We start from the raw sequence: 14,230 nt of genomic DNA, 5'->3' as shown, positions 1-14,230 counted from the left end.
GAAAGGGCAAGAAAATGAATTCTCTCTGGAACTTCCAGAAAGGAACGAAGGCTGCCGACAGCTTGATTTTAGCCAAGTGAGACCCATCTTAGATTTCTGACCTCAAACTTGAAGATAATACATTTGTCTTGTTTTAAGCCATTAATTTTAAGGTAATTTGTTACAGCAACAATGAATAAACTAATATGGGTGTGGAAAACTCTTCATAAAGGAGGAAATATAAATAGTTCTTGAACATATAAAAAGATGCTAAACCTTCATTTACAATAATTAAAATTAGACAGATTAAAAAGGCCACAATAATCTTAAAAAAGAACAAAGTAGGAGAGCTTATAATGCTAGATATCAAGATTTATTATAAAGTTACATTAATCAAGCTGGTGTGCTACTAGTACACAAAAGGAAAAACAAACTAATAAAAAAGAATCTAAAAGCACATTCACATATACATGCAGTCTCTTGATTTATAACAAAGATGCCTCCACAATTCAATGGTAAAAAATGAACTTTTCAATAAATGGTTCTAAATGTTTTAAAAAACTAATTTGAGATGGATTTTAGGACTAAATACCAAAGGCAAAATAATAAAGCTTCACAAAGAAAACATAGGAGAATACTTTCATGATCTTGGAATGGGTAAAAATGTCTTAAATAGGGCACAAATACCTCAAACCATTAAAGGAATGGTCAATAAACTGGACTTCATTAAAATAAATATTCATCAAAAGAACAATTAAGAAAGTAAAAGAGTAAGCCACTGGCTGGGAGAAGATGTTTACAATACATATATTCAACAAAGGACTGGAATCTACAAGATATAAAGGATGCCTACAAGTCACTAAGAAAAGCATAGACAAAAACCCAACTTAAAACGATGGGCAAAGGCTTAAAGTCTTTGGATTTGACAAAAGAAGCCATCCAAATGGCCTATAAGCATACAAAAAGGTACTCCACATCATTAGTTATGAGAGAAATGCAAATTAAAATCAGAGAGATTCCATACTGCACATTCAACAGAATTGCCTAAATCTATAAGATAGAAAATTTCTGGTGAGAGTATAGGACAAATGGAACTTTCATATTGCTGGTGGGGGTGTAAACTGGTGCAACTACTTTAAACAGTTGCGCAGTATTTACCAATTATAAACATGAACTAGAATTCCTAGTCTTAATCATGCACCCAAGAGAAATAAATGTATATGTCTACCAAAAGGCGTGTATAAGAATGTACATAGCATCCCCAAACTGGAAACAACCCAAATGTTCAACAGTTAAATGGTTAAGTAAGTTGTGATATAGTTATACAGTAGAATATTACCGAGCATTATAAAATTACTGCTGCACACAACATGAATGATTCTTACAGACACAATGTGTTGAACAAAAGAAGTCAAACACCATTCATATGAAGTCCAAACAAAGGCATCTTTGGAGACAGAAGTCAGAAGAACGCTTACCTCTGGGGGTGGGTTATAGGCAGAGATGGAGCGTGTAGTCTTCCAGGGTGCTGGAAATGTTCTATATCTTGCTCTGGGTGGTGTTTTCTTAAGTATATACATATGTAAAAATTCATCAATCTGAACGCTTAAGATTTGTGCACTTTACTGTATATTTTATACTTCAACTTTAAAAGATAAACAAAAACTACCCTGAGTAGTTGCTTACCTATCAGACTGGCAAAAATCCGAGTTTCTTAACATATCCTATTAGGGAGACTGCAATAAGTAAGTATCCTTACACATTGCTAGCAGGAGTGAAAAATGGCATAGCCCCTATGGAGGCCAATTTTGAAGTACATTGCACAATTACAAATATATTTATACTTTGACACAGTAATTTCACTTCTAGGAACTTACCCTATAACTATACTCTCCTACACATGAAATAACATATATAGAAGGTCATTCACTATAGTGTTGCTTAAATAACAAAAGACTAGAAATTACATAAATGTCCATGAACAGGGCACTAGTTAAATATATCAAGGTACATAGGAACATTGGAATATTAAATAACTGTAAAAAAAAAAAAGAGCTAGGACAGCTTTTATACTGATATGGAAAGATCTCCCAGAAAAATCATTGAGAAAAATCAGGCACTGAGAAATGAGCATAGTATGCTGCCATTTATGTAAAAGGCAGGATAAAAACATATCTTAGTATTCACTTACATATGTAAAAGGACACTAGAAGGATACAGAAGAAACTAGTAACAGGCTTTAGCTGCACATGTGGTAGAAGGGTTTTGGGGAACTGGAGAGAGGGAGATAGCATGGAAGGGAGTTTTTTTTTTTTTTTTTTTTTTTTTTTTTTTTTTTTACCAGACATTCTCAAATATATTTATTAAATTATCATGTATAACCAAAATAAGCTTATTTTTTTTTTCAAAGAAAATTTGGCATTACTTTTATTATTTGACAATGCTGCCCATGTACTTGAATATGTCAAATAAGCCCAGTTATTTTAGTATCTCTCTTTTATTTTTTTAATTTATTTATTATTATTATACTTTAAGTTGTAGGGTACATGTGCATAACGTGCAGGTTTGTTACATATGTATACTTGTGCCTTGTTGGTGTGCTGCACCCATCAACTCGTCATTTACATCAGGTATAACTCCCAATGCAATCCCTCCCCCCTCCCCCCTCCCCCCTCCCCCCTCCCCATGATAGGCCCCGGTGTGTGATGTTCCCCTTCCTGAGTCCAAGTGATCTCATTGTTCAGTTCCCACCTATGAGTGAGAACATGCGGTGTTTGGTTTTCTGTTCTTGTGATAGTTTGCTAAGAATGATGGTTTCCAGCTGCATCCATGGAGTTTTTCATTTTAAACACTGAAACAAAAAGATGAAATACTCCTCTCTGGTAGCGTTAAAAACAGGCCAGACCATCACCAGTCTGCAGGAAGGCAGCATCGGGTAGTAGTCCACAGGCTCTGAAATTAGAGGCGTGGGTAAAAAACCTAACACACAAATTCTTCCTACTTGCGTGACCTGGGCAGGGTAAATTGCTCACCTTCAGCTTCATTTTCCCTTACCTAGAAGATGGGATTAACCAGAGTACCAGCTTATCAATTTGCTGTGAGGATTAAATGGGATGAGATAGGTAAAGTATTTACATTCTGCCTATCTTGTTGTGCATAGAAACATACAAGTTTGTATCTGCCTCTAAGCTCTCTACAAGGCCCTAGGGTTTGGAGATATCACCTCTCAAAGGAATATCCAGTGCCAAAAAAAGTTATTTCTTTATATTTCTATTAAGTTCTTACATGAAATTGCTTGATAGTTTCATGCCAAGGTCAGATGTTCTGCCATACATATTATAAAGGTACAATGGTTCAACAGTTGAAAATCATCTGTGAAATGAAAAAAAAAATCTATGCATATATTATAGCTCCAATTTAGTAAAAGAATTGGCTCTGCTTGGAGGAGGAGGAGGAGGAGGCATCACACTTCCCTGCCAATAACCAACCCTTTAACAATGGCTGTCTGGCAAGCCTGAGTGCTCCAGGAAAAGGCCACCAATAAAATCCTTCCAAGGTCTGCGTGGAGCAGAGAGAGAGGAAACGCAGTCAGCTCTTTTTCCTCCGCAGGAAGGGAAGACAAAACTGCACATCAGGGGAGAAGGCAAACAAATTGCCAATTCAAGCCAAAATAAGCTGCTCCTGATGGAAGCACAACAGCTGGAGCCAATTCATCCAGACACAGAGGTGAGGGGCCTGAAAACAGAGCTGGATCTGGGGACCCTGCCTCTGAAAGGCAGGGATCTTCTCAGCAAGTGATGGCCACGTGCCCTCATTTCACCTCAGCCTATGCCCACAAATGGGAGTTAGCCAGTGAGCTTTGTCAGATGTGGAAATAAATCCTAGGTGGAAAGGAAGAAAGCGAATTAGTGAAGCAGCCAAGTGGACAAGCACCTGTGGAGCACCTATGACATGGCAGGTACTGAGCATGCACTTGACATACATATGCCATTGGGAAGAACAGCTTCTCGGAGTGGGTATCAGGGTGTCGATTTTACAAATGAGGAATCAGGCTCGGTGAGGCAGAGTGATTGTACAAGGCACATAGGTAGAGAATGCCCAAGCCAGCCATGGTCAATGGCCTCAGCTCTCTCTTTTCTGATTGTCACCTGAGTCTGTCTATGCTTAGCTCCAACAGTTCTTAGTCTAAAGCAGGAACTCATACCACTTCACCATTCTGTCTAGCCATGGGGGCACCTGGTGGCAAAGACAAAACATGTCAAGAGAAACTTAAATTGGAAAACTAAGGAAGTAACTAAACCAAATTTCAAAAGAAGTGAACAAAGAAACCCAGAAGCACATAAAGCAGCAGAGTAAAATTTCCATCTTCGCAAGAAACTGAAATGTGGCTTCCATGGGGCTTGCCTCAGGCTGGAACATGCAGGGCCTGAGTTCCTGTCTGGGACAATGAATAGCAGAATCCTGTCTTTGAACAAATCTGGGCTAGCACTGTTTCCAGGGCTGTTTGGATGTGCAGATTCCCCAATGGGAACCCCAGGCTCCAGTTTACAAATCCATCCTGCAGCTATGCTGAGATCTTGCCATGGACCCTGATATCCAGGCTGGGAAAGACACTTCCTTCTCTAGCTCCTGAGGTTCCTACCCTGGCCTCAGGCTTATAATTATTTCCTTCCTTGAGGTCTTAATATAGAATAATAATAATAATAGCAGCTAACATTTATTGAGTCTTTACTTTTGTGTTAGGCATTGTTCTTAGCACTTTACCTAACAACCTTATGAAGTCAATAATAATATATCCCAGATGAGGTGATCAAGACACAGAGAAGGTACGTCACTTATACAGGTTACACAGCTCGTAAGTGGAGGAGACAGCTGTACTATCTAACTGTAGGACCAGTTCAAACCAATTAATCACTGCTTAAGTTACAGGTAATGCAGAGCCAAAGTTACCTGGCATGCTCAGGAGAAAAGCTTTAGCAACCTAATTGTTACCATCACCAGCCTGGCCAACCAGCTGCACTGGCATTACCTGGGATTAGTTTAAAATGCCACAAAACCTTGACCCACTCCCAGGTTGGGGAGATTGATTTGAGAGTTGCCTCCCTGTCTCCTTGTCAATTGACTCACAATAAAGCTTTTTTCTTTTCTCAAAGCCAGTGTCACAGTATTTGCTTCTGTGTGCACTGGGCAGTGAGCCCATTGCTCAGGTAACACTGCTACTTATCTCTACGACCTGTTTAACCCATTTAACCTCTGAGCCTGTTTTGTCTCTAAAGCAGATACAACAAATATACTTTGAGGAATTGTTTCCATTAACCCAAGACAGAGTAGGTTCTCAATCATGTCCTTTCACCATTCTCTGTTTCACCTCCCTTTCCAAGTTGATTCATCTGTCACACACTCATTAGACATTAAGGTTGCTTCTACCCTTGGGCAAAGTTTGATTGATTTATGTTATCTTCTAGTCTATTCTATAACTATTTTGTGCCTTTTACATGTGGGACACAGCACCAGGCACTGAAGGGCTAGAGTTCAGGAAATGAAACTGAAGGCAGGGAAATCCCTCTAAAGTAGGCAAAGGCAGTAGGGTTGAGGGGAGGAGCTCAACCCATGGGAAACATGGCTTTAAGCTGGTAGGAACTCTTCTTCACCTGCAACTTGTCTCCCTCATGCTGGCCTCCTGGCAGGGCTAACAGGCAGCTTCTTGTAGCTTCCTGTTTCAAAGCCTGCACCCTGCAGAGCACCCACTCAGGGCCTCATTCCTCCAGTGATGGAGAGCTTCTTCCTCCTGGCTGGCAGGCAGGTACATACGTGCAGAGCCCTGTGCCTGCACTCACCTTTCCTGACTCTGAAACCATTATTCAACAGTCTGTGAGCCAGGTCCCAGGCACTGGGGATACAATGGAAAATAACAGGTCTGCCCTCAAGTGCTCGCCAGCATGCCCTATTCTCCCACTGCCTCTGATGGCCTCCACACAGGTAACACTGGACACATCTTTCCAGAATGTCATTGTTTCTCTCCCAACAAAGAAATATTTCACTAGAACAGTTACACTAACAAGTATTTCTCCCCTCCCCCTACCTAACCAAGAGAAAAGAGAAACCAAAGGAATTTATATCTGCCAGGTATTTCACATAAATTATCTCACCTAATCACAATAATCCTGAAAGGAGGAATGATTATCCCCATTACAAAGATAAGAATATGGACGCTCACACAGTGATGGAACCAGTTTGAATCAAGGCTGTCTGCAGAGTCTTTGCTCCTTCTACAGCCCCAGGCTGCCTACATCAGCTCAGCCTGTCGCTTTGCTAGCTCTGACCCATTCCTTCATCTGGATTTTGTGCTTTCACAAATTTAGATTCCCTGCAATCTTCTTGTTTGTGTTGGTCCCAGGGGAAGCCGACCTCTCCCAGTCCAGTGATAGCAGTAGCAGCAATGTCCTAGGCACTGCCTTTGACTCTTTGATTAGCTTATCTTAATTACAACCAGGCTAAAGCAGTTCCGGTATAAAGTATCTGGTCCTGCTGCAAAGCATGCAGGTTTGCTGTTACATTTTCTAGCTCCTTCTCTAACTCCAGCCCCTGTTACTCCCCACCTCCTCTGCTGTCTTTGGTTCTGCCTCTTTGTACATCATGTTTGGGCCTGCAAAGTAGTGCTTTACACTACTGCCACCCCAGACAGCCAAGCCAGTCTAGCTTAATTCAGAAAAGAACATGTGAGTCTCTGCTAAGAGCCACGCACTGCTTTAGGTGCTGTGAATAGGCAATAAATGAGGAAAACACAAGGGCCTTGCCTGGTAGAAGTTCAAAGTTAGAAGCTAGGAGACAGGAGTGGCCAGGAACAGAAATTATTGACAGAAGTCAGTCAGTGGTGGGGTTGTAACAAGAGTCCTAAAATATCAGAGCTGGAGGGAAACTTGGTTTTCTGTTTTAACTTCTCCATTTACAGCTGGGGAAACTAAAGCCCAGAGGAGGGCAATTACTTTAACACATAACACCAGGTAATAATAACAAACATTACCAAAGTCCCTACTAGGAGTTAAGTGCCATTCTATGTGCTTTGCATATCTTAACTCGTCCCTTCAACAACACTATGAGGTAGGCACTATTGCCCTCCCCATTTTAAAGATGAGCATAGAGAAGTCAAATACCTTGTCCAAGTTCACATGGCTAGTAAGTAGAAGTATGTACTGAACTCAGGCAGTCTGGCCCTACACTGCAGTCTCTTTAATGTACTGTGAGATGGAAACTGAGTCTACCTGTGGAAGTAAAGAGAAGGCTTCTTGAATGAATAGATCTAATTATGAAAACACTAAACTGTGATTATCCAGGGCCAACTAAGAGGAAGCCTCTATTAACCAGAGGTTTGAGTCCAGCTGGGAGCTCCTGAGTGCCACTAAATACAAGGCAGCGAGGGCAGTGAGCAGAGCCGCATATTTCCAAAGAAAGAGCCAAACCAATAGGAAAGAACTTTTGAATGGGGATTTATTCAAAAAACCAGAAGCAGTCCAATCATTCTTCCTTTTTATGTCTGGCTTTCTACACATGATGCCCCTCAGCCTGTGAGTTCTTTAATATGCTCAAATGCCACTTCCCAGGCAGGGAGACCAGCTCAGGTACCTTAAAAAGATGCTCAATGATATGAATTGAAATATTCAGAAAAGGAGCTTCTAGTAAACCCTTGGTCAACCAAGGATTTCCATTTTCCCCAATCTCCCCTAAAACATGCATGAGCACACGCACCATGGCTTTTGGTTAACCAAAAGTCTTCTCCAATTCTGCCACATGACTTTCAGAAGAAACAGTTATCAGTATAAAAATTACTCACCAATTACTGCCAAATTATGCTCTGAGCCACAAGAGACCTGTAAAAAAAAAAAAAGAAAGAAAGAAAATGGATAGATATTTCAGTCAGTATATTTTATAATCATAGTTCTTTTCTAATGACACTAACATCCATTTTTGGCAAAATTTAGGAAGGAAATAGAAAGGAGCATCACATACAAAAGTTAAGATTGTAATTACAACACATTCACAGCTACGTAAAAAGAGAAAATAAAGAAATACAGAATGGAAAGTCATCAGATATTAAAGTTGTCTTTAGCTAGTGAGACCATGAGTAATTTTTTAAATCCTTTCTTCCTTTTACTTTTTGTATTTTTCAAACTTTCTATAACGAGCATATGTTACTGTAAAAATGGAAAGATAAGGCAATAAAGATAACAGTTTTTGAAAACTGAACTAAAAAGACCATCACTCTCATATGGACTGATAAAATGAGCAAAGAATTCAGTGGAAACAGACTGGTCCGTGGAGAAATGTTTGACTTTTTCTCATCTGTCCACTATCCCTTTCACCTACCAGCCACACAAACTATCTGTAGTTCTTTCAACATGTCATGTTCTCTCACACCTCTAGCCCCTTGCACATGCTTGTTCCTCTACCCAGAATGTCCTCTCCTCTACTGCATACCTAAAAAATTTCTCCTTATCCTTTAAAATCTCAAAGTATCTACTAAGACTCCTTTGCTGTTGCGTCTAGGTAGACTCAGGTGCACCTGTCCTTATGCCCTTAAATGTACCCCCACCGTAGCAACCATCTTGTTGCCTTTTATCATTGTTTCCTGTTCTTATGAGACTACATGTATTTTGAGAACATGGTTGAGTCTCATTCACCTCTGTATTGCACGGATGGATTGGACAAGGCCTGGGACTCAGTTAACATCTGCTAAATGAGGGAATGAATGAAAGAACAAAGTACATAAAAGAACAAATACTTAATACATAAAAGACAGTTTTTGGCTTTCTGAATCCAGGGTTTCCAACCAGTGAGAGATACTTCTTGCCCTTCAGTCTCCATATGTCTCAACCGCTAGCAGGAGGAAGTGACTGGGAATACAAAGGCATAAATGGTTCCCTAGGACTAATTAAGAGGAGCTCTGGACTTTGGAGAATTATCCTGTGACCTTTATCAGGATACTCACTTTAGCTCCTTGCAAGAGGAATGTTTCAAGTACTCTGGAATGTTAATGCTGGAAGGGCCCTGGAGATACCCTACATTATGAGGAGAAGATGGAGGCTCAGGAGGGAGAAATAACTTACCGCAGGTCCCAGGCAAGTCTGTGACAAAACTAAGACTAGAGCCACCACTCTATCCTCTACTTCTATGAAATCAACTTTTTAAATCCACATATGAGTGATTCCTTATTGAATGAGATCATGTGGTATTTGCCTTTCTGTGCCTGACTTATTTAACTTAAAGTAATGTCTTCCAGGTTCATCCTTGTTATTATATATGACTACAGTTAATATATCAGATTCTTAAAAAATGCTGAAAATAGATTTTGTTTTCTCACCACAAAAATGACAACTATGTGAAGTAATATATGTTAATTAGCCAGTTTAGTCATTCCACAATGCATACATATTTCAAAACATCATGTTGTATACAGTAAACATATACAATTTTATCTGTCAATTAAAAAAATAAAATAAAAAACTAAGACTAGAGTCACTCTGATTCCCTTAATTCTCCCACAAGTTCCTTTGGTAGTGTTTCTCATTCTTTCCCAGTGAAAACCACTTGTAAGTAATATTCAATGGTTCTTAGCGCAGGCCCCTGACAGCGTAGCTCAAAAGGCATTTGAGTATTAGAAGCCAATCTGCATATTCATAGGTGAGAAGCGGCAGCAAGGTTTCCTAGGCTTTTTCCTGTATAGAAGCTGTGCTTCCCAGATCCCAGTTTCCAAAGGGAAAAGGTTACACACACTTTAGTGGACTCCCTGACAGTGCTTATTTGCCAGTAAGTATCTCCAGGTTGTTTAGTCTCTGAGCTCCTTTGAGGCTGGCTCTGTGTCTGATTGACCTGACGGCTCCCACTATGCCTCACTCAGGACCATATACACAGCACAAGTTCATTATATGCTTCCTGGCTGTAATGAGGCTGGTTCCCTAGGTCTGTTACAGGAAGCTATTTAGATTGAAGAATTAGAAAAAACTCAGATGTCTAACAATTGGGAAATGCTTATGTAAATTATGGTAGAGCCACCTGATGGACTAATATGCAGCCTTGGAAAACGATGCTTATAATAAGAAAATATTCATATGAAAAATTACATAAAAATTGTATATATAATATGATCTCAACTCTATAACAAAGTGTGAATAAGAATGGAAGGAGATACAACAAAATGTTAACAATGAGTATGATTTTTCTTTTTCTTTTTTTCTAAACTCTGAATTTTATAAACAATTTTTATAATTAGGAAAAAATCTATTAAAAACAAGAAAAAATAAGTGTAATGCAGTTACCACCATGGAGGAAAAAAACCCACCTGGGTATAAAATATACATGTGATAAAATCAAGAATGTTTAGAAGTAGTGGGGGAAAAGGATTTGAAGGAAATTTAAATTACAAGGGTAGCTGCATCATGGTGGTAAGATTGTAAGATATTTTTTCTACTATTCTCTATTTTCCAAATATTATTTAACTGTGGTGGCAGTAGTAGTGGTGGCTGGGGCAACAGTAACTGTAGGAATTAAAGTCAGTATATATTGAGGATTCATATGTGCCAGGTGTCATGCCAAGGTACTTTATAAACATTATCACATTTTAGTCATTACGACAATCTTTTCAGTTAAGTTCTACTTTCTTATCTTAGACATAAGGAGACTGAGGCTCATACATATTAAATGATCTTCACAGCTAGACAAGTGGCAGCAGCAGATCTAAAACCCAGGTCTGCCTGATCTCCAAGCTAGTGTTCTTTACTGCTACATCATGTTATCTTTGCTATTGTTTTAAAGTTATTTTATTTTACAAAATGCAGAGAGAGAAAAGCCCTACTTCTGACTGCCGGGGTTCACCCTGGGGCTGTGACTGTAGAGCTGACCAGCCTTGAGGACTGGGGCTTCCAGAAACAAGCCATTGACAAATGTCAGTATCAGACAGCACATTAATGAAAGAGACAGTGATGAATGGATTTTGTCAAACCAATGTAGAGCTTGAAGCTCAAAGTTCCCCACTGCTTCTTGCTGTCTGTGTGCTGGCATAGAGGTCAGGCGACTGAACACCACAGGCCGCAAAATCCCAGTGTTACACTCCCTCAGTGAAACTGTATCAATGACCATATGCTTCATAATGCTCCTGTCTGCATCTACCCACTGCTCAGTTGCAGGCAGCTTTCTAGAAGACGCTATTAACAATGGCAATGCACCCAGGAGAAAAGAGATTCAGGACCGGGAAACTAGGTGAGTCCCAGGTCCTCCCCTTTCTGGCTCTGAGACCTAAAGGGCAAGGTATCTGACTTGACCTCTTGGGCCTCAGTGTTCTGAGGTGTAAAAAGTAAACAGTGTCTTCCCTGCCTGCCTTACAGAATTGCTAGAGGACAAATGAGACAATTTATCCTCTTACAGCCATGCATCCCACCTTCTTCATGCACAAATCTGACCATGTCATGTCCATGTATAAAACCTTCACAGGATTCCAGCGTTGGTAGGGTAAAGCCTAAAACATCTTACAAGGCCCTCATGAGTAGGTCCCTGTTTACCTCTCTGGCCTCATTTCCTCCCTCTGCTACTCAGAACCCTCAACCCAAATAACATAATCCTTTTGTTCTATTCACATCACATTACTTTTTCTCTAAGAACATGATGCAATTTCAGGCCTTTATGCATGCTATGCTCCTTGCCTGAAATTCGCTTTCTCCCACTGTCTACCAAGGTAAATCTTTTAAGACTGCTCAGCCGGGTGTGGTGGCTCACATGTGTAATCCTAGCACTTTGGGAGGCCAAGGCGGGGGGGATCACTTGAGGTCAGGAGTTCGAGACCAGCCTAGCCAACATGGTGAAACCCCGTCTCTACTAAAAATACAAAAATAATTGGTGGGGCATGGTGGCGGGTGCCTGTGATCCCATCTGCTCAGGGGGCTGAGGCAGAAGAATTCCCTGAACCTGGGAGGTGGAGGTTGCAGTGAGCCAAGATCACGCCACTGCACTTCAGCCTGGGCAATGGAGCAAGACTCAGTCTCATAAAAAAAAAAAAAAAAAAAAAGACTGCTCAAACAACACCTCCTGGTAAAGCCTTCCTTGACTTCTTCGGCAGAGCCAGCTGCCCCACCCTGGCTATTCCCACAGCACTATGTATCATGGCCCTTATCACACTACGATGTCTGTTCACAGACTGTGCATGTTAGGTTCTCTGTCTCTCAGACATCCAGAAGACTGCCTGCTCAGTAGTGTTTCTGCCACAAAATCTAAGTGTAGGTCATGGGGGTGAGGAGGTGGCAGTGCAAAGAGAAGGGACTCAGGGAAGGTATATGATCCCAAAGCAAGTATGAGCAGCAGTGTGGCCAATCCAGTCCAATTGGAGACTGACCCTGACATGCACAATGCGGGCAAGAAGGAGAGAGCATTAGAAGGATACAGCATGAAGATGCTGGGGGCACTGAAAGCAGAGAAGCGTTCTTCTGGCAACTCCAGTACAGCAAAGCACAGAAGACTATAACAGAAGTCAGTTCTAGGAAACAGGACCCCACTATAGAAAAATCAGGTTCCAGCTTGCTGACTGGGGCCTTCTGGAGAAGGGGGACACAACTCCCCAAGAGTAAGGGGTGAGAAGCAAAGGTGGCTGTGGAGAGCTGCTCTGTCTTAATGCTTCCCAGACATGAGAGAGGTCTGCTCTGTTCAGGGACCTCAGCCCGCGAAGTCAGAGCTGCAAAAAACAAATTCCAAACCCCCACTGCCACAGGGATAAGATCTCCCACCCACCCACCAGGCTAGACTTCATCAGTTCTTGCAAGGCCAGTTAAAACTTTCCTAGGGGTGGGGTCTTAGAAAATACAGCTGGACCAGGGCAAGAGCTGACTAATAATATCTTCAGTAAATACATGCTGAATGCATTAATGAGTTAAACAAATGAAAAATTTAAGCAAAAATTTGATGAATGTGAAAATGTTTGCCAACTGTTGGATGTGAGTACTTTGGTTCTCAACAGTACAGTTGTACCTGTTTGTAAAAACAGCTGACTGGCTCTTATAGAATACTTATAGGCCAGGCACTTGGCTAACTACTTTACCTATATTATTTCATACAGACTTACACAAAACCTAAGATATTCTTTTGTTACAACCATTTTACAAATGAAGCTGCTGGGGTTCAGAGAAGCAAGGTAACTTGCCCAGTGTTTCACAGCTAGCGGAGGTGTAGGATTCTGTGATCCTTCAGGTTCAAGCTTTCTTCCTCAAAACGGTATGTACCCTTCCTTTTCTCATATAAGATGGAAATAAACTACCCATCCAGTTCCCTTACATCTGGCAAGCCCAGTGCCATGGATGTAAGGCTGGGAGAGCCCTAGATTTACAGGGCCCAAACAACATCCTGACTGGGGCTAGGAGGGCCCACCTCTGGAAAGATCAAGGAGCTGTTTCCAGGGATATTTCTTAAGGGGAATGGCTGCAAAATGGCAACAAAGTTCTGCCGCCTGCCCTCCTCATGGATATCCCTTGGCGAGAGAACGTCGCCAGATTGTTCAAATCTGAATATTCTAAATGGGGAAATCGGGGCACAGAAGACTGGGGTGGGAAACGAACACTGGGTTGCGGACCAGAACTCAGGGTCAGGTACGCCAAGGAGAGGAAATGAGGCGAGGTCAGCTCCATGCCACCAGCCAGGGCCCGCTTCCCTCTACCGGAGAGTGGTAGCTAGCCGCGGCCCAAAGGCCACCCAGGGTGCTAGGTGGACAGCGAGGCCTGCCGACTGGTTCTCGCCCCGCGCCAATGAGTCCGGGTGCCTTCAAGTGCTTTGGCAATGGGGCGTACGTGCGGAGATGCGTGATGGCCAGGGTGGAAGGGGAGTAACAGGGTTTAGGCTGGTATGGCACTGGGCTATGCTCTGTGCCTCACTGCGAGCCCTTGGCAGGCACAGCCGCCAGGGTGGGAGAAGTGTGCCAGAAGCAGCTCCAGAATGGCAGCCCCAGCTGGCTGGGCAGCCTGCGCCGCCAGGGTTAACAGGTCAAGGGAATGGGCGTCTTGGTGCCCCTTTGCTAGAGCTCTGCCCAAACCCAGTTTCCATCTGTGTATCTCTGGGGTGACAACCAGAATTTCCAAACTATTAAACACAGTGCTTGGAAGCTGGGCATGTTTTACAGGCACACTGTAATCCAGTGAACCACAAGAGTTCCACCCCTAAGCTCAGAAATAGTCCCAACTGGGGAAGGCCACCGCGACACCAGAGAAGCAGTACAGCTGTT

At 41.8% G+C, this 14,230-nt stretch overlaps 1 protein-coding gene across 8 annotated transcripts in view; it reads right to left on the bottom strand.

Moving 5' to 3' along the window:
- The window catches only part of SERGEF (secretion regulating guanine nucleotide exchange factor), a 235,763-nt gene that overhangs the window by 83,770 nt on the left and 137,763 nt on the right, over positions 1-14,230 (bottom strand). For 3 of the 8 annotated variants that reach the window (XM_050755418.1, XM_050755422.1, XM_050755420.1), the window contains exon 10: positions 7,811-7,847. In XM_050755418.1, the coding sequence (XP_050611375.1) occupies positions 7,811-7,847 (37 nt within the window). The other 5 variants (XM_050755421.1, XM_050755424.1, XM_050755419.1 and 2 more) reach the window with 4 other exon arrangements.

The sequence above is a fragment of the Macaca thibetana genome, chromosome 14 (genome assembly GCF_024542745.1).
Source record: "Macaca thibetana thibetana isolate TM-01 chromosome 14, ASM2454274v1, whole genome shotgun sequence".
NCBI classification, from domain to species: Eukaryota; Metazoa; Chordata; class Mammalia; order Primates; family Cercopithecidae; genus Macaca; species Macaca thibetana.
The sequence above is the reverse complement of the archived record's forward strand: the minus strand, read 5'-3'. Positions and strand labels throughout refer to the sequence as shown.